Source organism: Trichosurus vulpecula, chromosome 1 (assembly GCF_011100635.1).
Source record: "Trichosurus vulpecula isolate mTriVul1 chromosome 1, mTriVul1.pri, whole genome shotgun sequence".
NCBI classification, from domain to species: domain Eukaryota; kingdom Metazoa; phylum Chordata; class Mammalia; order Diprotodontia; family Phalangeridae; genus Trichosurus; species Trichosurus vulpecula.
This window is the reverse complement of record NC_050573.1, coordinates 38,117,122-38,144,167: the sequence shown is the minus strand read 5'-3', so window position 1 is coordinate 38,144,167 and position 27,046 is coordinate 38,117,122. Positions and strand designations below refer to the sequence as shown.

General features: G+C 42.3%; 2 protein-coding genes across 3 annotated transcripts; one reads left to right on the top strand and one right to left on the bottom strand.

Annotated features, from left to right (window-relative positions):
* Positions 1 to 1,738: 1,738 nt before the first annotated feature.
* Positions 1,739 to 16,469, bottom strand: GTF2H3 (general transcription factor IIH subunit 3). Of its 2 annotated transcripts, none has more exons than XM_036741149.1 (13): positions 16,379 to 16,469; positions 12,123 to 12,202; positions 11,420 to 11,526; positions 10,320 to 10,486; positions 7,727 to 7,789; positions 6,866 to 6,895; positions 6,660 to 6,688; positions 6,501 to 6,575; positions 5,972 to 6,025; positions 4,067 to 4,135; positions 3,247 to 3,382; positions 3,086 to 3,122; positions 1,739 to 3,002 (listed from the first exon to the last, which is right to left on the bottom strand). In XM_036741149.1, the coding sequence occupies exons 1-13, from the start codon at positions 16,389 to 16,391 to the stop codon at positions 2,933 to 2,935; spliced, it is 930 nt and encodes a 309-aa protein (XP_036597044.1). In that variant the 5' UTR covers positions 16,392 to 16,469; the 3' UTR covers positions 1,739 to 2,932. The 2 variants fall into 2 exon arrangements, with proteins under 2 accessions (XP_036597044.1, XP_036597045.1); XM_036741150.1 differs by lacking the exon at positions 16,379 to 16,469 and adding an exon at positions 16,097 to 16,179.
* Positions 16,470 to 16,520: 51 nt separating this feature from the next.
* EIF2B1 (eukaryotic translation initiation factor 2B subunit alpha) lies at positions 16,521 to 26,174 on the top strand. Its single transcript, XM_036762824.1, has 9 exons — positions 16,521 to 16,684; positions 18,348 to 18,449; positions 19,200 to 19,336; positions 19,426 to 19,542; positions 21,170 to 21,282; positions 22,401 to 22,469; positions 23,683 to 23,758; positions 24,771 to 24,896; positions 25,911 to 26,174. Exons 1-9 carry the CDS (start codon positions 16,672 to 16,674, stop codon positions 26,073 to 26,075), a joined length of 918 nt encoding a protein of 305 aa, XP_036618719.1. The 5' UTR covers positions 16,521 to 16,671; the 3' UTR covers positions 26,076 to 26,174.
* Positions 26,175 to 27,046: the final 872 nt, after the last annotated feature.

Genomic DNA, 27,046 nt, shown 5'->3' with positions numbered 1-27,046 from the left:
ACTGTAAAATTTGGGTGGATAATATACAGAATACAATACATATTGTACATATATTTTTATAGCATATAGCATACGTGTATTTTAGGCACTTCTGAATTGCAAAACTTTTTCTGCATCATCTGCTGGCCTTTGAGTGTTGTCTACAGCTTCCACAAAATTCCCCAAAACTGATGGGATAAGTCTCAATGTAAAGGGATAACTGTAAATCTTGCTTAGGTGATCTGATGATGGAGAACCAAGACTTCTGTGTTTCAGTCTAGAGCAGGAGTGGGAAACCTGCGGCCTTGAGGCCACATGTGACCTTCTAGGTCCTCAAGTGCAGCCCTTTGATTGAATCCGAACTTCACAGTACAAATTTCCCTAATAAAAGGATTTGTTCTGTAAAACTTAAGACTCAGTCAAAAGGCTGCCCCAGAGGACCTATAGGACTACATGTGACCTTGAGGCCTCAGGTTCCCCACCCCTGGCCTAGAGGCTCCTACAAGCAATTGTTTTCTTTTTAAATGTTTCTAGACATTGAAGAGACTAGAGCATCAAAGATTGACTAGACTACTGACGAATGAGGAGAAAAGGCAATTTGCTTTCCTAATGAAAAGAAAGTTAGTTCTGCAAATCAACAGTGAGGTTCACGTCTTTCTGGAGCTGAGATAAACCAGAAATCTTTCTCCAGTACAAGAACTCTCACTTTTGGAAAGAATAGCCTAAAAAGCTCAAATATAGGCTCTGATGCCAAGGTGACCACTAGCACTCCATTGAGCCTGAAAGATTCTCTGGGAATCAAACCTGTTGAGATTTTGAAAGTAAGTTAAAATGCTTAATTTGATGAGGTAGACATTCTGTAGTGTTTCTGACATAGCAAGGGTTCAACAAATATTTGCTGAAGGAAGTCAGTCAACAAGCTTTTATTTTATGGGCCAGGCACTGTGCTCACATATACAATCCTTGCATTTTGAGACTAAATTTCTTGAAACAGAAGCACATCACATTAAAACTTTTATAGTTTTGTTTTTAAGTTTCTAAAATAAACAGAAATGAACTCAAGAAAATATGAGGAAGTAATTTGACCACATTGAAAAAATACAAATTATTTTATTGAAAAAATTTCATATATGAAAATTAACTATAAATACAATGAAAATAAAATGTAACTGAATTGAACAAATTAGTAAGTTTTTAAATGGGCAGGAGAAAAAATCCTGATTCAAGAGTCCTGAAATTTCTCTGATTCCTTGAACGTCTGAAGCTCTTGGAGGCACCGACTGTTTTGCTAGACTTGAGACAACAATCCCCATTCCACCCAAATGTGCAGTATGAGAATAACAGCAGCTCACAATTACATAGCACTTCATAGTTTGTACAGAAAATCTTCCTCACAACAGCTCCATGAAATCGACTGATTTATAATTCCCATTTTACAGATGAGAACACTAAGGCTCAGGGAAATGAAATGATTTGTTCATGGTCACAAAGTTAATATATGTCAGAAAATTCAAGTTACAGGATCAGAGATTTAAAGCTGGAAGGAGCCTAAGAGGTGACGGCTAACTCTCTCATTGTAAGAGGAAACTCAAGGTCCAGTGGCAGTCAGGATTTGAACCCAGGCCCTTAGACTCTTTCCACTGCACTGGAGTCCTGTTCAGTGCCTCTTCCCACAAGGTTTAACAACAATTTTAAAACAACGCCATTCTGACACGCCGGAAAGATCAAAGGCTTTGAAAAGAATAAACGCTCACAAAAGTTAGCACAAACATTTTTACTACGGTCTTTAACAAAACCAGAAAAGTCGGTTTGAATTCCCTCAGCAAACAGAACTTAATTAATAGTCTGATTTCTCTGGGAAACAAGAAAAGTCTTATGCTAAGAAAACTTCCTTATTGGTTCCATAATTTTCCTTTTTCCTAATCCATTTTCGCTAAGTTGGAAGACAAAAGGACTTTGAATAACTTCAGGTATTTTTGGAAAAGTCCATTTCTCTACAACAGAATTTAAAAATCACTTTCCTTTGGAATTTAAGAAAGATTACAATAGAACCATGAAGGTTTTTGGAGATTTTCTAGTAAATCATTAAAATGAGGAAAGAGTCACGGCAAGGGAAAACTCCTAGGACTGGGACAGCGTTCCCATGACCTTGGAAACCTCCTTTAATGCCTCCACGCTGGCTTCTGCCAACGCCCTTCTCAGGCAACCGCATCTGAAGAGAGCATTTATGCATCTGATACACACAATGTTCACTTTCCTAATTTGTTAAAAAAAAATAAAGGCTCTGTAATCACTCAGTGATAATTATTTGGGTTAAAATAGCTATACTTAGTAAAGACTTTTTCAAGGTTAATGTCTGAGAGAGAGAATGAACACTAAATTAATGAATGGAGAATTTTGTTTACATTTCTACTGCAAGAGCTAATAGCTGGCTACTTAAGGAAGAAGTGATGTCTTGATTAAAACCACAAGAGACGGGGATGAGTAAAAGTGTGTTTAAATTGTCATAATTATGTGAAAATTTCACATAAGCTGCATTTCACAAAAGAGAACCAGACTTAGATAAAACATTCATGTGATAACACCAGTAATCAACACAGCAGCTACTTTAATAAACGATTACCCATAGCACCCAGGTACGGTGCAAACAGCTTAATACTTACTGAACTCAATTGAAAATTACAGTGTTTTAAAAATTCAGAGGTGAGCTAAGTGTTCCCCCCTCATATTACCCAGAAACACTTCCTCCCCAACCAGTCTCTCCTCCCACACAGGAGGAATTTGTTCTTGAAAAAAGTGCTCTTAAGGGACTAGCCACATAAAATATAGCTCTGTGTATAAAGTTACCATTTCTTTTAACGACATATTCAGCACAGATTTCTCAGTTAAAATCTCTACTGTAGGAAAAAGGCTGGAGAAAAAAGGGTTAAGTGTTTAGGGGTTTTTTTGGTCCCTAGGAAGATGCTTTTAATTTCTTCTTCTTGGCTTTCAGAACAGGAGGCAGTGAAATCTTGAAAGCTGTCCTGAAATGACAGAATAAGGAAAATATTTTTAATAAGTTATATCTCTCTTTCGTGTGCCACCCACACATGTCACAGATACTTACTCGCATGTGGTACAAATAGGGCTGAAATTGCAGAATACTGCAAATGAAAAGAACAGAAGGATTTCAGAGGAGGAGAATTAAAATTCCCCCCCCACACACACCAAATTGTTTTTAAAAATTATCTAATTTTTATATAAACTTACATGCATATATAAACTTACTTGACAAGCATACAGAGCAGACATAACCAATTTCAATGAGATTTCTATGGCAGAAACAGGCAGCTCTGTAGTCAACATGAATGGGAGGTGGGAGGTTTAACTGAGACCTTTGGTCTTGATCAGGAAGAAATACCCACTGTGTACAAAAATAAAAGAATTCTTATGAATACCAGGGAGGAGTTTACTAGGGATGAACTGTAAATAGCAAACACTTGCCACAGAAATAAATTTTAACTTAAAGACACAATTCTTCATTTCCTTTGAGATAGAGCTACGTTATAAATTTGGTCCTGCATTTAATTTGGTACTAAACTGTCGGTGTTTATGGTAGGTTTTATTAGTAGGAAGGTTCCACTCCTTCACTCAAATCCTGGTCTTATGCCTTGTATGGTGCAGAGCTAACACCCAGTTGTTGAAGGTAAGATCCCACAGATCCTACGCCAAACTGGAAAGGCTTCAAGGACAGGCGGGGCCTACATGTGGACTCTCATCCAAGCAGCTGAGCTAACTTTGAAGCAGTTCTGCCCCAGAAGGCTGACCAAGAATAGACGAAGTTTGGTCTCAGTCACAGGGACCACCTGCTAAGGGGTGGACGGGCCATGACCTGAGACACTGAGGGAGGGTCCACGCTAACAAAACCAAAAGATCCCATGGATTGAAGTTATTTTGGGCCTTCTAGTACAGCAGTCATTCTTCTAGTTAATTTATTGGGCTCGTACAATATTCAGTTCCTGAGCATTTGTAACAATGTCAGTAGGGTCTTGGAAAAATGTTTCAAAAGAGGTATGAAGGTGCACAGCTCATTGAAAAGATTCCTTACCAATAAATACTGAAGAAGAGACGGCATCTGGGGCACCTTCAAGTATATACCCCCTGTAATGTCACAGGCCTGTAAGTAAACACACACCGTGGGCACAAATGATCATTCCTGTACTTTTTCACAACGGTGCAAATCTGAATAGTAACTTTTACAATGAACATGAGGGTGGATGTGAGTCTGCAAATGAAATGGGAATTACTTTTGATCACAGTGAGTCTCAGATACTTTTAGTCACCAGCTCTGCTAAACGAGGTAACCGACAATTTAGAAAACCAACTGAAGGAGCCTTCCCACAAAATGGCCCTCAGATTTCCAGGACTAGAATGGAATGTTTTGGTACAAACTAAAGAACAGCAGCTAGATGGCTCAGTGGATAGAGCGCTGGGCCTGGAATAAGGAAGTTCAAATCTGGCCTCAGATAACTGGGTCACCCTGGGTAAGTCACTTAACCCCGTTTGCCTCAGTTCCTCATCTGTAAAACGAGCTGGAGAAGGAAATGGCAAACCACTCCAGTACCTCTGCCAAGAAAACCTCAAATGGGGCCACAAAGAGTCAGATGTGACTGAAATGACTGAACAACAACGAACTAACAGAGCCCTTTTCTGTGACTTTCAGAAAAAAGAGTTGATGACAGATTTGAGGCACTGCCAGCTAATCAAGAAGGGTTTGGAAAGGAAAATAAATAAAAAACACTGAAAAAGTAGAAAGGAAGAAAAAAGGAGGCTATTGTAATAATCAAGGCTCGGTGATGAAGGGATAAAGAGATAAGACTCACATTATGAGAGAAGCTGTGGAAAAAACAGCAAGATTTGGCAACTGGCTGGATATGTGGGGTGAGGGAAGATAAAGCCAAGGTTATGCACCTGGGACATTTGGAAGTGGGGTAGGTCTGTTTTGGACATACCAAGTATGAGATGCTTCCAGATGATCCAGCCTGGAATGTCTAATGGGCAAATGGTGATGTGACATCACCTTAACCTAAAAGTCTCAGAGAGCTGCCTGGGGTACTGAGAGGGCCACACAGGTGAAATGTATCAGAGGGGAGACTTGAACCCATAACTTCCTCCCTCCAACACTGCCTCTCTCTCCAGTATATCACAGAACCTCTACAGAAAGTCTTATATCCCCAAAAATCATTCCCGGCATCCTGAGAACCCACATAAAATATTGAACGCTATAGCTGTAGTCTATCCTTTCATAAGCACCAAACTCTAGTTACTGAACCTCCTGCAGGCCCACACTGACATCTAACAATCTTTTCCTTCATTTTCAATGAATTTCTCCAGTAGATAGCTTCCAAAACTTTTCTATTCTCCTGAAGCCCCCAACTCCAACCTCATCCACAGATGGCTGTGCCTTCCACCTTACTATGTTCAGTTGTGGGTCCTTTTTAAACGTTGTTAGTGAGAATCAAGACCATCCAAACATTAACTGAACCAATTTCCCTCCTTTCCACCTCATGACCGCTCTGCCTTTGCTCAAACCATCTGCCTTTCCAGCCTTATTTCATAGGACTCCCCACTAAACCTCCCCAAACTGAAGTACTACTCATCATCTTATAAGCAAATCTTACATTCCCTAGCCTTTGAGGCTCTGATCACTGATCACATACTCCCCTGGCATACCCCACTCCCTCTCTCCATCTGCTGACAGAAGGACTTATTTTCAATTCCACCTCCTTTGGTACTTCTTTCCTCTTCCGAATTTTCATAATTTATGCTGTAACTCGTGCATTTTTCATCTTATAATTTCTATTAGTTATTTGTTTACGAGTTTTCTCTATTCTTTGACAGCCATATATATATATGTATATGTTTTATTTTTGTCTCTCACCATCTGCAAGGTGTTTTGTATATATTATGTGTTCAATAAAGATTCAATGATTTTAAAAAAAAAGAAACATACCTGTTGGAGGAGCCCTGAATCAGTATCTAAGACACAAGCGTCAATCACAATATTCTGAAACCAAAATTTCAAAATTATATAAGATTGGAAGCAAAAACTATCAAAGCATCTATAATACCATTACAAGCAAAAATATGCAGTAAAAAGGAAATTCATATAAACTAAGCAAATATAGTTTTAGACACTGAAAAGAAAAAGAAAAATGTTGTTTAAATAATTTGTGGGAGGGCAGACTAGCTTTGAAACTCCTTCCACCATTTTAATGATCTATGAGGGGAATGTAACAATTATTTTCCAAATAAAAGGCTGAGTCTTCAAATGATCTCTATTGAACTAAGAAGACAATGAGCAATCCTGATCTAGAACTGGAGAAAATGGGATAAATAAATAAAGTGACTTGCCCAGCAAAGGCCTAGAACCGCAGCCTCTTGAATTCCTAAGTTTCTCTCTCCAAGGAGGTAACCTAATTAGAGTTAGACGCTCATTCTTTCATTACGATACTAGACACTCTCTAATTAAAAATACAAACCTGTTTCTGTGCTGCAAAGATGACATTCATGAAGTTCATATATTGCAATGCACTGTCTTCTGCAGCCTTAATGACCTAAAAAATTAAGAGTCAATCCACATTAAAATTTCATCTACTCAAAAATTGCATATAAGCACAATTACCTATGAAAATTCTTACCAATATTCTCGACTTCATTTCTTGGTTATCTACAAAAGATGAGCAACAAAACCAAATTTAACTCCAGTTCAGTCTTATAAAAATGCCTCATTTCTCAGCACACACTAGTTTCTAATTAGCCCATCTTCCCCACACAGAAATGAGATGAAACTGGCAGTGATATAAATGATATTAGTATTCACTACTGGAAAAATAAAGGCTCATACCTTTGACTTCCTTGCTCATTCTGTGAATATCTTAATTTTTTAGAATGAAGGAATAAAAAAGCCCATTTAATTCCACAATACTTCACAGTACACAGTTCCAGAAACCTCCAAAATGCATTTAAACAAGCCTACCACACATCCCTGGCTAAAAGGCTCTAATTTCCTGTCCAACACACAAAGATCCCGAGTACTTAGTAGCCTCGAAAGTCAAACTAACAACTTCTGTGTGGTCACCCAGCATTTGTAACACTATCAAATATTCCCTCTCTCTCTCTGAAAAGGAAGGTCCTAGATTTCTGAAGTCTGGATCCTCAGAGGAAAAACTTCAGAAGGGACTCAGAGCCTTAGCAGAGCAGTGGTCATCATAATAAGCATCAAATACAAGCTTGCTGATTAAAACGCAAAATAAACCAATTTTCAATAGGTGCCTATGTATGTCTCCTAATGCCCAACAGAGAACCTTTTAAGTTAAAACACAGTCAGAACCCAAGAAGGCTGACCTAGAAATACAGCCAAGTTTAACTAACAGACTAAGAAATAAGGAAGAACTGTGAAGAGAAATGAGTTCTGAACAATATGGAAACTCAGTTAAGATGGAAACTTTCACACTTTTCATAACCCAAATCTTTAGTTTTCTTTATTATTGTCTTAGAATTTTTGAGAAATCTGAGACTATCACATGCACATATACTTCAACATGAACATGAAAACATTCCAAAGCCAAAATATAATGTTTGACTTATCCATGATATTTAGGGATCATGCCACTATTATTATGGATACCCAAGGTCCTCTAAAGATTACAATTTAAAATACTTTTAATCACAGGAAAGATTCAAGAATTCTAATAATAAAGGATACAACAAAGTGCTTTTGCGAGAGATCCTGCCAACAGTGTTTCTGTACGCTGCCCTTCCATGTCACCTGCAAAGAAACATTGTTATAAAAAGCCATTTTTTTCTGTCCTTTCCTGAGTTTAAACATGTAATCCATATTATCCATTTAATTTTGAAACCAAGCAGCCTTTGCCATAGACAAAATCTAATAATTAAAATTTGGATCTTTTTTTAAGAGACAAAATACAATTGTATGGAAAGAGAAAATAAAAATATTTTTAAATTTAAAAATTTACTTTTAAAACTTAATGCAACAGGACAAAAAACAATTCCTTCTGCATTCCAATGTATTCAGTTCCCTCTGAAATAAAACATCCCTGTAAGGTATTCTGCCTGAACCACTTCCATGTGTATCTTGCTTGTTCATAGTCATTTGCACATTTCCACCCATGAGACCATGAGTTCCTTTAAAGAAGGCATTGGTTTTGCCTCATTTTGTATCTCCAGCACTAATGTGTCTCACATAGCAGGTGCATGATAAATTGCTTGCTGACTTCCCTCCCAACTGGAAGAGAAAAAGCTCAAAAAAGGATGGAATTAGTTACAAATACGCATTTCCCAATAATTTTTGGATGGTCTCAAAGAAACTCATTGGTATATTTTTAAATGTTCATCTTTTTCCTTTTTCTTTTTAAATTGGTGCCTTCTGTTTTTCCATCATGATCTCTTCTGTACATACCTTTGGCATCCTACATCTCAGTCTAGTGAGCTGGTCCTTTGGACAAAGATTTTAAAATACAAAGGAGTCTGATCAAACACAAGGATATTTCTTCTTCAGATCACACAGCACTGGCTGTGGCTGCGGCTTTTTTTTTTTTTTAAGCTTGATCATAGACTGGCAAAATCCTATAAGGAATCAGAGAGAGAGCTGGCAAACATCTACTGAAGTGGCACTCCCAGCAAGCCAGCCTGACTTGTTATGGGCTCCCGAAGCCTCGTAACTATGCTCGGGGTTCCCCCCAAGCCCCAGGCCTTTGCCTAAGCAAAGGACCTGATCTCAAGGACAATGTATGGGGCGGGAGCCAAGAAAGATGGTGAAAGACTCTGTTTATCCTTTCAGCAAGCAGCACATTTATATCTTTAGTGACGTAGGTACATTCTTTGGTTACGTGGGTGCAGGACAGGTAAAATTCAATACACCTGGGTCCTAGAACCGCCCCAACTCCGCCTACTCTCCTCCCCTTCTCTTCCCTCGCTAACCCGAAGCTCCCTGCGGTCAGGCAGTCCAGGCAAAGAACCGTAAGTTCCACGTGCTCTGGCAAGCCCAGACAGAGAGCCGGAAGTTCCATGTGGTCAGGCAGGTCCGGGCAAAGACCTGGAATTGCTAGGGAGGCAACAAAGGCGAGACCCCTCCTCCTGGCTCCACCCACATCCCAAAGCCCCGAGTCTATCTCAGCAGGCCCCTGGGCCTGGAGGTCCGAGGAGGGCAGGGCTCAGCTCTAACGCAGCCGCAACACTGACCTCTGCAAGATCAGGCCATTAAGCCCATTTCCTGTAGACAGGGTTCATACATCGGTAGATCAAGGAAGGCTGCAGCTATAGTTTACCTCCATTTTACCAATACTTGTGACAAAATCGCTATTTTTGTGGAAAAGAGGTAGAGATGTGAAATAGAGAATGGTTGGACCCCAAAAGTTGTCATTAATAATTTGATGTCAACTTGGAAGGTCTCCAGCGAAGTGCCCGAGGAATCTGTGTACGGCCCTGTGGTGTTTAGCATTTTTTTACAACTCAGGTGAAAGTCTGAATGGCATTATTATCATACTTGCAAATGACACAAAGCTGGGAGGGATAAGTGACATATTAGATTAGACAATTAGGATTCAAAAAGCTCTTGACAGCCTGAAACCTTGGGATGAATCTAAAAAAGGTAAAATTTGAGAGGTAAATGTAAAAATCTTACACATGTTCAAAACAAATCAATTTCACAGGTCCAAACTGAAGGAGGCACGGCTACACATAAGTTCATCTGCAGAGGATCTGAGGGTCCTAGGCAATCATTAGCCTCAGATTCCGTTTGGTCTAGATAACCCCAGAGATAGCCAACCTTGTGATTCTGCAAGGACTGCTCTGGGTTTGTTTTTTTTTCCACTTTTCTGAGTCCCATCTTATCCTTATGACTAGACTGGGAGCTCCTGGAAGCTGCAGACCGCAACATTCATCTCTGTGTTTCTCAGAGCGAACTACCCTGTACCGGGAGTCATTTAGTATAGAGCTGACAAATTCAAGTAAACATGTCTCTGAAAATAGCTTTAATCTAACAAGAATTTAGGCAGAAACTAAAGTGTGAATGTTAGGATGCTTGTACTTTTTCAAGGTCTTATTACATGTCTTTCCTTTGAGTTACTTAATCGGTTTAAACCCCAAAGCACCAAGCAACACAAAGGGGCTTAACAAAAAATTTTAGTAACAGCAATTTTAAAAAGATTAACAAAATAGAAAGTACTAAGAAGTTCAAGAGGTAACCAACTCCCTCAAGGTTTCTAGCTCTCTAACTCCTCTAACTAATACTCTCTTCCTGTCAAAAAAAAAAAAAAAAGCCCCTGAACTCCACTTACTGTTGGTCATGAGATCTTTAATCTCTTCGGTAATCGCTTCGTTCGCTGCAGTTAATAACTCATATTTTCCATCCTTACTACCTGAAGGATTATACTCAGCAGAGCTGTTGCCAGGATCACCAAATAAGTCTCCAAATTTCCAGTTCTTTCCAGGATACAAGAATCGACTTTAAAAAAAGAAAAGAAAAACAAACGAACAAACAATTAAATGTATTAAATAAAGCCTTTTCATTTTAAATTCTGCGGTAAAAGTCAAGACTGAATAAAAAAGAATTCAAATTAAAAAATACCATTTCATTAAAGAAAATGAACTTTAAAAATAGAATTCTCCTAGAGGAACAATGGTAAGATTATTTGGGGTATAGGCAACCTTCCTCTGAAGCACAGCTGAGGGGTAAGTATCATCTCGTCTGGTAGAAAGTGGGGTTCTGACCTGTGACCCCATTGGCTTAGGGGACTTCCAGTGAGGCAATTCCCTCTACCAAATCCAATCGCCAATCATCCTGCACCTTAGGGTCTTAGAGAGCCACCCGGGGCATGGAGTCATTACACAACTTGCCCAAGGTCCCACAGGTAGGATGGGGCAAGAGGTGGTATTAGAACTTGGAGGCTGGCTCTTTCTCCATACTGCCTCATGCATTCCCATTCTTTCATTTTCCCAGCTTACAAAGAGAGGGCTTCATGCTTTACCTTACAGCAAAGCACACAAGAACTAACTCTTCCTCTGCAGTATGTGCTTGATACCAGTGGCAGCCAAAGCTGCAGAGGGCCACAGCTGGGCTCTTCATGACGACAATGACGATGTCTGTCATTTACTTAGCTCGGGAGGATTTGCAAGGCATCTTCCTTACAATGGCCTGACCACAAAAATGGAATGGCAAAAACAAACAACAGGCTGAGAAACAAGAGTTGCTTTATTTGGGTGCTATTTTAATTAGCTGATATCACCTAATGAGACTTTACTATACCACGATATAAGAAATATTGTGGATATTACTCATTGCTGGACGGTATCTTTTTATGCATGCCATAAGGGCAAAAGAATATTTGTTTAGAAAGCACACAAGCCACAAAAATGTTCAGAAACATTTCAATCATACCTCTCTTGAATATGACTTGCTATCACAGCAAGTTTGTTGGACCGATTCATAAATAAGTGAGAATTTCCCATCACCATGACAGCATCTAGGCATTTTGATAATGTGAACTGTTGAAAAGAAAATTAGGAAAGATGATGGGTTCAAATCCTGACAGTGGAATTTAAACAAATTCTATCTAAAATCCATAATTAAAATTAACAAAATCTATAATTAAATAATTGAGGAACATATTTAGTATTTAAACTTGGAAATATGGGCCTTTTGTACATAAGTTTTTACAAGAGTGCTCAAGTAAAAATATTTGAAAATTTCTGAAACTTAAATTTTTCTTCTTTCTCTTGTATGTGACTATTTCTGCCCATTACACTGAATAAACAGTAGAGTCCAGACAAGTGTACACACAGCACCACATTTAGAAAACAAATACAGTATATCTTGGGTGTTCGTAGTGTAAGTTACTGGTAAGTGTGCACTAAATGCTTGCTTATTAACTGATTTTTAAATATTATAACATTCACAATTCGAATTCTGCATCTCTTTTCCCATAAACAAATTTAAAAGAGCAAATATCCACTTGATATTAAGTTAAATGACATTTCAAGACATTTCAAATTCCCTCTCTTATTACAAAATAGCAACTCAGGTATTCAATTAAATTAGTATTAAAATTTTAAAAAGGAATTCTCGGCCTGATGAACTTTACCTGAGATTCTTTCAAAGCTTGTTTTCCCCACCAAATTGGGTTTGTATCAACTACGATAACTAGAAGGTTTAATTCATCATCTGAAATCACAAGAAACATGAGAAAGATCAGTAACATCCTAGTTCAAAAAACAGTTAACATTTCTTATTTCACAAATTTAACCCACAGCTCAATTACAACCAACCTGCTTTTAAATATGTATTGTTCTGCAGAAAAGAGGATTAAGAGGGGTCTACACAGAGGAGACGGAAGAGACCTTCCAAAGACCAGGATGAGGTCAGCCTACAGAGACGCCGTGTCCTCTCTCTTTGTACACCTAATCTGCCAATGCACTCTGACTTCTGGAATTGTTTTTATCACGAAGGTGAAAAGCTAGGAAAACTCATTCACCCTAAAGCGTTAGCAACTTACTGGGTTATCCAAGCCACCTTCAGAGCTGAAGAGGAGAGCAGCAGAGGCCAATGCGTTGGGGCATCTCAAAAACAAATCACTTCCCCAATTGCCCTGCCTTCCCCGCTCCAAAAAATAAAATAAAAATAAATCACTCAACGTGGAAATCCTGCTATCAGTGAGAAAGAGATTTAGGGAGCAGAGCTAGATATTAGGTAACAGCTAGCCTTGGTCAGGAGTCAATCAAAGGCCTTAACTTCAAACCACACACACACACACACACACACATGCATGCAATCCTTATTTACACTTTGTATCTACTGGTACTAGTACCAAAACACCAGACATGCTTAATAAGTGTTCGCCAAATGAAGAAATCAAGGCAGAGACATAACAGAACCTTTGCTGTTCTCTGCATATCCCTGCATCCCCTGTGTCTGGGCTTCTGTACGCCCATGCATGCCTGGAATGCCCTTCCTCCTTACTTCTACCTTGTAGAATCCCTCACTTCCTCCAAAGCATCTCCTCCAGAAAGGGCTTTCCTGACTCCTCCAGCTGTTCGCGTTCTTATACCACTGAAATGATTTTATGTTTGTTCAGTATTCTAGATACACATTTACCCAACAATGCAGGGTTAAAAATCAAAGGAGACAAAACTTATTCCCATGTTCTACTATAAAAAGCAATTAGGCCAATCACTCAAAATAAAGGATAGTAAGGGATAATTTCATATGCAGTTTTTTTTTTCCCTCCCAGAATTAAAAAATGTCAGAACTGGAAGGGGTCTTGGTGACTGTCTGAGGCAGATACAACATATAGATAGATGAGCCAGGAATCACTAGGAAAACCTGCTGCTGAGTTCTGGCTCTGACACTTAGTGGTGGGAGGGGGGGGACTCCCACTGTTTAACCCCCCAGGCTCTCAAACTTCTCTTCAGTAAAATACAGTTGTTGTACAAAATTGAACAAGTATTCAGTGGGCTCTGGCGACGACATGCCAGGTACCTGTGCAAGGTATTGGGGAGACAAGGACAAAAGGAAATGATAGCTACTCTCAAGCTACTTACAACCTACTGGGAGAAAGCAACCGATGTACAAAACAGAGAACGAAAAATAATTTGGGGAGGGAGGGAAAAGGAGGCAAGGGTACTAATAAGTAGGGAGATGGGAAAAGACCTCCTATTGATGTCCAGGTTGGCCCTTGAATAAATCAGGGATTATGCAAGGTAGAGATTTGGAGCAAAAGCATTCAGGGGCCTGCAGAGGCAGTAGGTGGAAGGTCATGCACAGGGACCCAGCAGGTAATCTAGCGGGTGATGATGCAGAAATGCCTGAGAGGGATTATATTCCACGACTTTGTAAAGAGAGGTTGGAGCCAGATCATGAAGGCCTTTAAGTGCCAGAGAGGACTAAATGATGTCTAGGGTCTCCTACGGATCCCTGCACTTAATCTAAGCACTTCATTTTACAGATGGGGAAACTGAGGATAAGAGAGGAAAAGGCCATTCTTGCTATACTCAATATCCTCACTATTCCTAGAGCTCTGTCCACGCTCACTGGACACCAAACACCCTAACTGACCCATAGTATCTTACTTTTTAACACTCATTTTTTATAATTTTGATCCAAATTTTAATTTTGATCTAAATTCTCCCTCCAGCCTTTCCCCCACCTGTTAAGAAGGCAAGCAATATAACACCCATGATACATATGAAATCATGCAAAACATTACATATCACATTCTTCACAGTAGAACTTAAATTTCTTCAGGGCAGACTATGGATCTTTCTAATTTTTAAAAAAATGTCTTTCCAATTCCAATTTTTAACATTCTTTTTTTTAAATTTTGAGTTCCAAATTCTCTCTTTCCTTCCTTCCCCTTCCCACTCCCTAAGATGACAAGCAATTTAATATGGGTTCTACATGGGCAGAGAGACCATTGGCCTTTGCATCGCTGGCACCCAGGACAATGTATCTCACGTAGTAGCCAAGGTGGTATGATGGAGGGAGTGCTGGCCTGGGAGCCAAGAAGGCCTGAGTTTGAATCCTGCTTTGCTACCTATAAGGTCACTTTAACAGGGGAATGATGCCCAAAGAAGCTGCCTCACAGGCTATCGTGAGTCTCACTGGAGTTAATATCAAGCGCTCTGAATGCCTGAAAGCAGTTGCCACTTGAATGATTTCACAGAATCCCAGAGCTGGAAGGGGCCAACTGGAGCTTCCAAGGTTCTTCCTCAAGTGTGGTGCTTGATGCTCCAGATGTCCTCTGGGAGCATCACTCTGGCAGGCCTAAACATCTGGGGCCCCTAAGCTGTGTCTCGGCCTCCACATAACACCAGCAGTCACCTCCATTCAAGGCACAATTGCCTAGATCAGGGCTGTCCAACCTTAGGTTTTTATTGAAACAATAGACAATGTGTTTTGATTTGCCATTTTAATGAGAGCTCTGCGGTAGCTCAGCTTCCTTTACTAAAGCATTTATGTCAATTTCTATGCTCATAGGCCGGCCTCATAAATCCCACTGTGGGGCCGGAGGGCCTCATTCTGGACAGCCCTGGCCTAGATCCTTCAAAAGTAACAAGCATCAACTGTACAGAGACCCTCAGCTCTTTCTCCAATGAGCTGCATTCTAGCCAAGCACCGCCTCCCCTCACCCATCGATACATAAAAGATCTAGAGCTGAAAGGGACGCTAGAAGTTTAGTCCAATCCCTTCCTCTTCGTTTTATCGATGAAGAAACGGAGGCCTAGGGAATGGGTCCTGCCTACTTGTGAAGTGACTTGCCCAAGGTCACCCAACTAATGGTAAGTTTCAGAGGTGGGATTTGAACCCAGGTCCTGTGACTCCAGAACTGAGACAGATGGGAGTAAGTAAGCTAGGAAATATCTGAGAAGGTGTTCAAACTCAGGTCTTCCTGACTTCAGGTCCAGCACTACCGACTATACATACTTATCTTTTTATCCCTAGTGCTTGGCACAATGCCTGGCAACACAGCAAAAGTTTGATAAATGCTTGTTCATTCATTCATTCATCATCCTAGATGGAAAGGACCTTGGAAGTCATTATTACAATTCATAGTCAATAAACATTTATTAAACTGCTGGGCACCACACACTGTACAAAGCACTGAGGATCCAAAATTTTAACAAAGGGAAAACAAAAGGCTGGTGCCTGCCCTCAAGCTGCTGCCAGTCTAATGGAGAGACAGCCCCCAAACAGGGTATACACAGGGGGGGTGGAGGTGGAAGACGCCCAGAGAGGTGGCAGGGCTGGAAGGGACCTCTGAGGTCATCTCGTACTGAGGGCCCTTGGGGTCAATGGTTTCTGACCTCGCTTGACCTCGGTTTAATTGGGTTTCCTTCGTCATCCTGGGTATTTTATTTTATGCATTTAGAGAGGGGGTCCCTGGGCTTCCTCAGATTGGCTGACCAAGGGGTCCCGTACACAGGAAACGTGGCGGGGGGGCCCTCTGGTCTATTTCGGACCCTCTTTTTACGAAGAAGGAAACTGAGGCTCCGAGAGGGAAAGGGTCCAGGAGGCGTCAGATGGAGGGGTTGAATCCAGGGCCGGGGTTCTCTCTCTTACCTTATAGTACGGGAAACTGAGGCCCAGGAGGAAGGCCAAAGGCTTTGCCCAAGGCTCCCTAGGTAGCTAAGCATCAAGAGGCGGGATTTGCACCCAGGTCTCGACCCCGGGGTGACACTCGCTCTTTCCCCTCCACGGCTCTGAGGCCCGGCAGGCGCCTCTCGCAGCCGCCTGGGCCCAGGTCTGGGGCCACTCTCCCCGCCGCAGCCCCTAGTCCGTCCCCAGCCCGGGGCTTCCCAGCCCGGGAGGTCGATGACCCTGTTTGCCCCAAGGCGCGCTCACCTTCGGAGATCATGGCGAACCGCGGGCGATTCAGCTGAGAGCGACAGGACCCCGGCGGCCACCGTACTTGCCTTGGGCTTCTGCGCAGGCGCGAGCTGACGCAGGAGGTTTGGCCTCAGCCGGCCGCCGTACGCGCGGGGCTGCTGGGAAATTGGTCCCTGCCCGGCAGTGGGCCGGCCGCGCGTGCCGCGGTCTGGGCTGTCAGTCACGGCGGCCGCTCGCCCTAGGAGAGGTTGGTGGAGGCGCGGTCGGCTCCGCGGTTGTGTCGTGCTTCTTGCTGTCGCCGAGGCGCCATGGACGACACGGGTAATGTGGGGCGCGCTCGCGGGACCCGGGACTCCCCAGAACAAGGGAGGGTTGGCGGGGGGGCGGCTGGACCTAGAGTCCGGAGGACCTGGGTGCGAATTCCGCCTCGGACCCTTACCAGCTCATAGAAAGGAGAAAACGCTGGATTTGGAGTCAGAGGACCTGGGCTCAAACGCATCTCTCAGTTTCTTTTTTTGTAAAATGAGGAGGTTGGACCAGACGGCGTTTAAGCTCGCGCCTGTCTCTAGATCTACCTTCTGGGCCCTGGGCCTTGGAGTCGGAGGATCTGGGTTCAAACGTAACCACCGTGGGCCTCAGTTTACTCATCTGTAAAATGGAGGGGTGGCCCAAGGGGTCCCTTCCCGCTTTAAAGCTACGATCCCACGAGATTCCCTTCCACCTACTTTGTGTATGTGTATATATATATGTGTGCCTGTTTGTATGCGTGTACATTTCCATCTCTGCATCTTCCACAAGAAACCTTTCCGGAACGCCTGTGCCTTCCCTGTGTGGATTATCTCCAGTTTATCTTGTTTGTACACAACTGTTTGCACGTCGGTCCGTGATCTCCTTGACTTCCTTTTGCCGTCTCTGCATACCCAGCTCAGCACACTGCCCCGCACTTAAGCACTTAATAGGCGCCTACTAAGTACTTCTTTATTCGACACGTATACACTTATTTGCATTCTGTCTCCCCATCACACTGGGAAGCTTCTGGAGGGCAAATACCGTTTTTGGCTTTTCTCTGTATCAGCAGTGTCCCGCACATAGTAGGCATTTGATTAAATGCTTGCTGACCGACTCACTGGCCCCAGACTCTCTGAGTCTGTCTTGTTATGTGGAACGAAGGGAATACCAGCACCTGTAGTACATTATAGATTTATTTTGTTGTGTGTATGTTGTCTTTCCACAGAGTGTAAGCTCCTTGAGGGCTGAAACTGCTTAGTTTTTGTCCTTTCTGCCTATCACCTTGCCAAGTCCCTGGCTTATAATGTGAATCAGTCAATCAACAAGGATTTATTAAGTACCTGCTATATACCGGGCACTGCCCTGGGTGCTAGAGATATGACCAAAGTGAAACCACTCTGTTCTCGGAACCCTGCAAGGAAGACAATAGGCAGAGGGTCGTTTGGGAGGGCAGGGAACAAGAAGGCTTTGTAATTCAGCAAGTTTAATGAGATTCCAAGAGACTGAGGAGGGTGACTAGATTTGGAGTCTAAGCACCTAGGTTCAAATTTGACTTCATGAGTGCCTTAGTCTTGTACTTTGCTTTTCTGGGTGTCAGTTTCCTTATCTGTGAGATAAAAGGATTAGGCTAGGCGGTCTCTAAGGACCCTTCTCAGTCTAGATGTGTGATCCTGTGGTTGCTCCCCCCAGTCCTGGGCCATGTCAGACACCCTCGTAATGCATGGTGTTATAGTAAGAGCGCTGGATTTGGACTCCGAGGACCTGAATTCATATCCTCTCCTGGCCCTGACACTATTCTTCCTCTAAGCTTCCATCTATAAAATGAGGAGTTTGTATTTCTCATCTCTAACCCTATGACTCACCCTAGGGGATGACGGTCCCCAGGCATCACAACTTCCCCTATGATATTCTGTAGATAGTACCGCCTGCGTAATGAAACCTGACATACTTCTTCCCATGTGCATCTCCTTCCCAGATTTGATAGAGTACTTTAATTCCCAAATGAAAGAAGATCCCGATGTAGCTTCTGCTGTGGCTGCCATCCGCACCTTACTTGAATTCTTAAAGAGAGACAAAGGTAAGAAGATCTCAGTCAGCAGTCCCTCAAACTCTTTTCTCCAGAAAAAAATCTAGGAAAGCCTTTATGTGTCTGTGTGTCTGCATAGCCACATGTCCTTTCACTCCTGACTGTTCTTAATTTAATTTTGACCCAATTTCTGGTTATAATCAACCAACATTCATTGATTAAACACCTACTCTGCACCAAGCATTATGCTAGGCTCTTAATAAGAGAAGAGAACTTGACTTTGTATTTATTTTCTTAGGTAAAATGCATAACCTTTTCCACAGAATAGTGCTCTGAGAGCCCATTTGCAGAATGGAGATATACTGTAAATTTGTTTGAGCATTTCAGATTCTTGTGCTAGCAGAACAGATTTTTATTCTCAGAGAAATAAATTGGGTCCACGTTTTTAGTAACCCCTCCAACTTAATTCTCTTTGATGTGCTAATAACACAGACTTGAATGATTTCATAGAATCCCAGATTACTTTTGCAAGGTAAGAGTAACAGGAGATAGTGAAAGAACATTGGGAATTGGGAATGTCGCTTCCTCTCTGGCTGTCTTCCTCCTTTGTACAGTAAGAGACTAGATGCCTTCTAAGATCCCTTCTAACCCTAAATCCTGGGTTTTGGAGGAAGCCATGAACTAAGAAATCCCTCTCTATTCCAAAGAGCTTTGTTTGTAACATAGACATAATTGTCCTGTAAGACAGAAGGCTGGGCCAGTTCCCAAACCCAAGTTATATTCTACTATTGAACTTTGCAGGGGAGACAATTCAGGGTTTGAGAGCAAACCTCAAAAATGCCATTAAAATCCTGTGCAGCGTCGATTCTTCCGTGGCAGTCTCCTCCGGTGGAGAGCTCTTCCTTCGATTCATCAGTCTCACCTCCCTGGAGTACTCAGTGAGTCCATGTCCTGTCCAGACCGATTTTGTGCCTCTCCCTGTGGCCATGTACAGTCTCTACCTAGATTTCTCTTTCACTTTTCCCAGGATTACTTGAAGTGTAAAACGATCATGATTGAGCGAGGAGAGCTTTTTCTCAGGAGGATCTCACTTTCCAGAAGTAAAATTGCCGACCTGTGCCATACTTTCATCAAAGATGGAGCTGTAAGTGGAATCGCGAGTCATCACTACTACATGGGAGAGAATGACATAAAACTCATGTAATGAGGTGTTGAGAAGGGCTTTGCTTCTCTAGGACTCATGACTAACCATTTAAGCTGGTCTTTCGCTAGGATAATCAAACTTTGATGGGGCCTCTCTCAGCCAGTGTACGTCCATGTCATCACATGTACACATACCAGTCGTCTAATTGTTCCTTACCTTTCGTCTCTTAAATACTGCCCTCTGAGCTTATCCCCTTTGAAGTACATTAGTTATTACTGAAACAATTTAAGGGCTGTGGGTCGACTTGTATGTCATTTCTGCCTGACCAGAAACAAGATCATTGACTCCCTCACATCTGTCTGTTCCATCAAACAAACACGGCCATGTTAAGTTATGTAAGCCTTTCATTTATTAAATTCATTTTAGTATATGTCTATATGTCTATCAGCTCCTGTGCTGTAGGTTAATAATGCCTCCCAGTAAAATTCCTGTCCCTTCCTCCCCCAAAGTAGGGAGCGTTTCATTTTGGTCCTTATGTCCCTGGCTCCTGACACAATATTTTCCTCATAGTTGGTGCCTAATAAATAGTTGTTAAATTCAACAACCATTTATAAGTTACAGTAACGTACGCAGCATGGCGCCAGATCCTAGGGGTTTGGAGGTCTGGGGCCCTGTCGGCCTGACCAGCTTTGTGTGGCCTCGTTCATTTAGCTCATTAAATTAAAATATGAAAACTCAACACACGTTGCTGTTCATGCTTTGTTTTCTAAGAGGCCCATTGACACCTAGCAGAGGGGGACCAAAGGGAGCCTTTCAAAGGGTGAGTCAGTGAACAGTGGCGGCTCTAGCTAGGGTCACAGGGTCAGGGTTAGAATTAGAAGGACCCCACATTTTACAGCTGAGGAGAGTGATATGCAGAGAAGAAAAGTATCTTAGCCAAGGTCACACAGAGTAAGATGCAGATCTGGGATTCAATCCCAGGCTCTCTCCAGGTCCAGATTCTTAGGCTCGTAGGTCTAGAAGATGTGTATTTAGAGAAGAGTGTCATGGACAGAGTCAGAAAGGACATCAGTAGTCCTCTAGACCAGTGATATCAAATGCAAATAGAAAGCATATTGACATAGAAAACCACAAATTAACATTATCTGTGTTACGCTGTAGTCTAGGTTTTGTTAAACATTTCCCAATTACGTTTTGAACTGGTTCCTTCCAAGTGACACCTCTGATCCAGATCAACCCCTTCATTTTAGAGGAAACTGAGTCAAGTGACTTGCCCATGGTCACACGGGTGGCAGAGCTTTGAAACCAGAATTTGAACTACAAATCCACTGTCCTTTTCACTGCACCCACTGCCCCCTTCTGAAGGGGTTGGGGGGGGGGGAACAGCGCAGGAGGAGACCCATAAAATATTTCTGTGGATTGTAGGATCTTTTCCAACCCCTTCCCTTTTTTTTCCCCAAGCCTGGGATGTCACCTTCATGCTTTACACACAAGGCAGATTTGGGAAAAGGAACATTTATTGGGAAGCATTGTACTATTGTGGCAAATGGAATATAGTTTAATTCATTTGACTCCTTAAATTAAAAGGTAAAACTCATTAGGCATTAAAAATCTCTCCATTTGATAGAGGATATTAACTCATGCCTACTCACGAGTGGTGCTCAGAGTCCTGGAGAGAGCAGCTGCAGCCAAGAAACGCTTCAGTGTGTACATCACGGAGTCCCAACCTGACTTGTCCGGGCAAGTATCTTCCTAGTCTGTCATTTTCTTTTTTTGGTTAGGGCAGCTGGGGTTAAGTGACTTGCCCAAGGTCACACAGCTAGTACATGTGTCAAGTGTCTAAGGCCAGATTTAAACTCAGGTCCTCCTGACTCCAAGGCTGGTGCTCTACTCACTGCGCCACCTAGCTGCCCCATAGTCTGTCAGTTTAATGGCCATCACCTTCAGGTGTGAACCAGATGTTGTCACCCATGTCATTACTGGCCATACAGGGCCCCTCAGTAACCAGCATGCCCTGGGAGGAAAGGGCTGGGGCCTTGGGGTGTGGCCTGAAGGATTACCCCAATATTGCTTTGCAGGTGGCCAAGAGACAGTCAGCTGTGGGTGAGAAAGTAAAGCCGTCCTTTTTGGGAGGGAAAACCATCTGTCTTTTATGAATACATTTTCTTTTGACATGAATCAAATATTTGACAAATATCAACCCCCAGCCTCTCCCATTAAAAGATGAGGCAGCACCAGCTGCTTAATGGAGTAGTTGCAAATGACGGTCCGTGTCACTTTCACCTGTCTGGCTTACTGCCTGTTAGCCAAAAGGACATCCATTTTGACCGCAGTAATTGGAGCCAACATGTCTGTTGTATTTGACCTGAGTCTTGCTGCCCCGTGGTGCTGTCTTTATATTGTTGCAGCCACTGTGCCAGGTTTGTTCCTTTGGGCCTGCTTTCTCACTCTGCATCGGTTCGTACAAGTCTTCCCATGTTTGTCTGAATTGTTTGCATCCCTCATTCCTCACAGGGCAGTAATGGTCGGCCATGTTTATGTACCACAGTTTGTTCTGTTGCGGTTATTCTTACTGAAACTCACCGTGAACAGTGATGTAAATAATTCGGTAACAGAAAATTTAGTTTATGTATGCTGATCTTAAACCCTGTGGGTGATCTCGTAGTACCCTGACGTTTTAAAATTTTAAACATCATTTCATTAAAGACAAAAATCTAATGATCTGCCCTGTACCTACACATCAGTGTTAACTGAGTCCCACGCTAAAGATGCCAATCATTGTTCAAAATCTGAATTTATCACACATATTACTTTTCAAAGACATCTCCTAACACTTCTGTGATTTTTTTTTTTTGCAGGAAGAAAATGGCCAAAGCTCTCAGCAGTTTGAATGTGCCAGTCACTGTGATTTTAGATGCTGCTGTTGGGTGAGTTCACTCATTTCCTGGGTTATACCCATGCTTTTCTGTTCTCCTTTAGGAGGCTGGCTTGAAGCACTGTTGGAAAACTTGTAAACTTCCAATAAGTAGCTTGCCGTTTCTTGACTAATAGCTACATGAGATTAGCAAGCCCAGCGTCAGCTTGGACCTGGTGATTTACTCTGTCTAGGACTATGAGATACTGAGGAAAGCAGGAGTCATTTGCTAACAGGATCATTAAAGGGCTAGGGTATTTTAAGGGTGAGAAACAAAGGTCACGTACACAGATGAGGGGTGGAGGGGGGAGAGCTAGAGGAGAATACCCTGGGGATTAAGATTTCAGCAGTGACTGGTGGCCTCTTGTATACTAGAACACAGCATCACTGGTCCCTGGATCTGTCATTTCTACGATGTTGTGTGGTTTATTCCCTTTAGGTGTGGTGCCAAATAGTGGGTTTGTCAGCAGATTCCTTGCTAAGTGTGGTTGCTAATTTCTTGAAAGACAGATTTTCAGATGAGTAAGGAAATTAGAAATATTTCCAGAAGCATCCGTTATGAAGAGCACAGGTTATTTCTTACAGAAAGTATGAGTCTGAAAAAAATTAATGGAAGTGTTTTACGTGACTCTCTGTGTATAATTGATATCATATTGCTTGCCTTCTAAAAGGTGGGAAAGAGGTAGGAAGGAGAGAATTTAGGATTAAAAAAAAATTTTTTTAAAGAATATTTAAAAAAAGAAAGCATGAGACTGCCATATCACAAGTTTTCATAATTAGGTTGCTGTATCAGCAAGTCAGCATAGCATCGTGGATAGAGATCTGGCTTTGGAGCCAGGAAGACCTGGGTTGAGTTCTGCTTCTGACCCATCCTGGCTAGGTGACCCCAGGCAAGTCAGTTGACCTCTCGGGGCTCTAGGCTACTCTTTAAGACTAAGTTGCTGAGGAGTGCCAATGTGCTTTGGTGGAGGGAATTTCCACACCTGGTAGCTCCCTATATGAATGAAATCCCAGTTTCTCATGAAGCTCTGTACCCACAGAGCTCAGATGGAAGGATTAATCTTGTTGCTTGCTCTGAATTCTCAAGGAAGTCAGATTCAGAGAAAGGAAAAGGTGGCTGTTGTCACAAAAAGCCAGAATTCCCATTTATCTATGTTGGAATTTCTTAAGAGGGGCTAGGGAATTGGTGATCACTGTGTCATGGGGACCTTTCTTTATCTTCTTAGCTACATCATGGAGAAAGTGGATCTCGTGATAGTAGGTGCAGAAGGAGTTGTTGAAAATGGCGGCATCATTAACAAGGTATTTGTAGATTATGTGCAGCTGGGTGGTACCATACAGCACAGAACGATGGGTTTGGAGTCAGGAATTCTCAGCTTCCTGGGTTCAAATCTAGCCTCAGACACTTACTAGTGGGGTGACCCTGGGCAAGTCACTTCACCCTGTTTGCTTCAGTTTCCTCATCTGTAAAATGAGCTGGAGAAGGAAATGGCAAACCAGTATCCCTGCCGAGAAAACTCCAGAAGGGGTCAGGAAGAGTCAGGCATGACTGAAAATGACTGAACAAAAACAAACTTGTAGATTTTCTTGGGCACTTCTTTGGCTGCTAGGTGCCCATTTGGGGCCTTCCTGACTCAATGTTAGTAAGCTATAACTCCACCCAAACCTCAGGTCATCCTGGACCTTACCATCTCTTTCCACAAGCCATTAGTACACAATCTGGAGAAACTTTATTTTGTCCAGATTTCTTTTTGTTTCTGGGAATATACTTCATGGATTAGAGAAAAGAACAAGTTTCTACTTGTTCTCAACATAATTAAGACAAAATTGAGGCGAGGTGATTGTTTAATTTAGTACAAGAAGTATTCCTGGATTCATTTAAGGGCATCGTTCGTATTTATTTATACTGATGCTTATTTATGGAGCAGTTAATCCCAGTAGTACCATTAAAATAAAAAGCGGGTGACATGGACTTATGTTGTACTTGCTTCATTGGACCGCTTTGATCTGTTAATAGAGGATGGACAGAATATCTTACAGGTTTTCTTTTTTCTATCACTTGATCCAAGGGAGAGCATTTCACTTTGAAATTTGGATTCAGTCAAAGGGCCACACTCAGGGACCTAGAGGGCCACATGTGGCCTCGAGGCTGCAGGTTCCCCACCCTTGGTTTAGGGAGACAGTTTTTGTTTTTTGACAAAATCCCTTTGAGTCACCTCTGGTCCAGCCCTCCTATTCTGTTGGCACCCACATCGTATGGGAACTGTAAGTCTCAGCTAAAAGGTCTCTTCCTCTCTCACCTGTGACTCCACAGATTGGAACCAATCAGGCAGCTGTGTGCGCCAAGGCGCAGAACAAGCCCTTCTATGTAGTCGCAGAAAGTTTCAAGTTTGTCCGACTCTTTCCACTGAATCAGCAAGATGTGCCGGATAAGTTTAAGGTACGAGATTCATTTACATGTTAGAAAGGCCGTATCTGGAATTCACCAACTTTAATTAACCCCACACATAGAAAGTGGAGCTTTTCCACAATTTTTTATTGAAAATCACCATAAAATTTTACCTCTGTGTGATATTTTAAATCACCACCAAGCACATCAACTCAATTCAGGGAGCATTTAAAAACCTGAATGGCCCCTCTCAAAAGGAGCTACTGTCTGCTGGGGGAAACAGCACCAAGTGTGTGTAGAGAGACAGGATGCAGTGTTGGGAGGAGACAGACAGCTGAGGCTGCTGTGAAGGAAGTGAGGGCTGGATGGGAGGAGGGGGACGTTAAGAGATAAAGAGCTCTGGGCACAGGGGGCCAGTTGGAGAAAGGTGTGGTGGTGGGAGATGGAGCATCCTGTGAGTGGAGAGTGGCCACAGGCCTTGCTGACTGTGACAGACTGTGAAGGGGCCTAACTCGAAATGCAACTGGGAAGGTGGGCTGGAGGCCTTTATATGCCAGGCTGAATAGTTTGTATTATATGCTAGAGGCAGGAGGAGTGACCTCTGAGCTTTGTCTTAAGAACATCCATTCAGCAGCTGAGTGAGTGGGTTGGAGGGAAGAGGCCAGAGGCAGGAAAACAGAAGGCCATGCATGCATCCAGTGGCAGTAAGATCCTGAACTAGGGAAGGACAAATGTGAGAGATGTCATGGAGAAAGGTGTGCCTGCCCAGGCTTGGAAGTGGTCAGATCCTTCACGCAGCTGATAGATTTAGAGAGGGTAACACACACACCAGCATCTCCTCACTATGGACCCCATAGCAGGAATCCTGTCATCAGTCGACCGTCCCTGCCACTGGGTAGCTCCAAGAGAGCCACTCATTTCTTCCAACACCAAGTTTTTGGCTTAGTGTTTGTTGAATGAAGACTCACTGAATTAATCTGTAGCAATACGTGTACCAGCAGCACAATGGAGAGAACCTTGGTTTCCATTCCCTTCATTCCAGTTAATGTATTTTTCCTTCCGCAGTACAAAGCAGCTACACTAAAGTCTATTGGAACTGGACAAGATCTCAAAGAAGAACACCCCTGGATTGACTACACCCCGCCTTCCTTGATCACACTGCTGTTCACGGACCTTGGGGTGCTGACGCCCTCGGCAGTCAGCGATGAACTCATCAAGCTTTACCTCTAGCTCCCAGTCCTCTGACCATCAGATTTACCAAAAGCACAGGGCGATGACCCAAGACAAAGTGGAGTAAATAAAACTTCCAGGCTTCACGGACTATTTCAATCCAACAAGCATTACGTGTACTATATGCTTTCCTGCGTAAGACCTCGTGTACAGTTATCCCTTCCACCTCACAACTTTCCCCATCAAAGTTGCAATATGTAGCAGGTTGGTATAGGTAATTAAATGGGAAGTTTGGGGGAGTTTTGTGGAAGCTGCAGACAACACTCAAAAGCCAGCAGAGGACCCAGATTTTACAGTAAGGTACCGTAGACACCCCATAAAAGAAAAAGACGAAATTCAGACTTCTCTGGTATGAAGGGAAGTTTACTCTGATTTTCTAGATCGCCGGAGTGCCACACCCCTAACCCCTGAAATGTGGAAGAGATAGCTTCTGAAGGCATGTGATCTTGTCTAAATCAAGACCATCATTATAAATTTCAATATTCTTTAGAGTATGTAAATGAAGAAATTCAGGAAATACATTTTTTAATAAAAGTTTAAGTATATAGAGGCAAATCCTCAAGTCCTATTTTTGCTTATTCAAGGCCTATCTAAATTAAACTTGTACTTTCCCTTCACTCTCGAAGCAAATTGCACTTTAAGAATTAATAATAGCTAGTACTTAAACAGTGCTGTTTTACAAAATGCTTTATATGTGTCTTTCAATCTCATTTGATTAATTCTAGTACTGTACTCTGAGGTAGACAGGTTAAGTGACTTGCCATGGGTCTACCAAAACTATCTGAGGCTGCATTTGAACTCTTGTCTTTTGATTCTGGTCCAACACTCTACCCACTGTGCCTTCTAGTTTGATTCCTACATACAAGTTCCTGAAATTGTGTTGGGGCAGAGAGTCATGTTGGAAGGCATGGAGGATGAAGCCAGTTCGGCCATCTCCGAGCTAGAAAGTGGTTTGGCTATAGATTAATGTT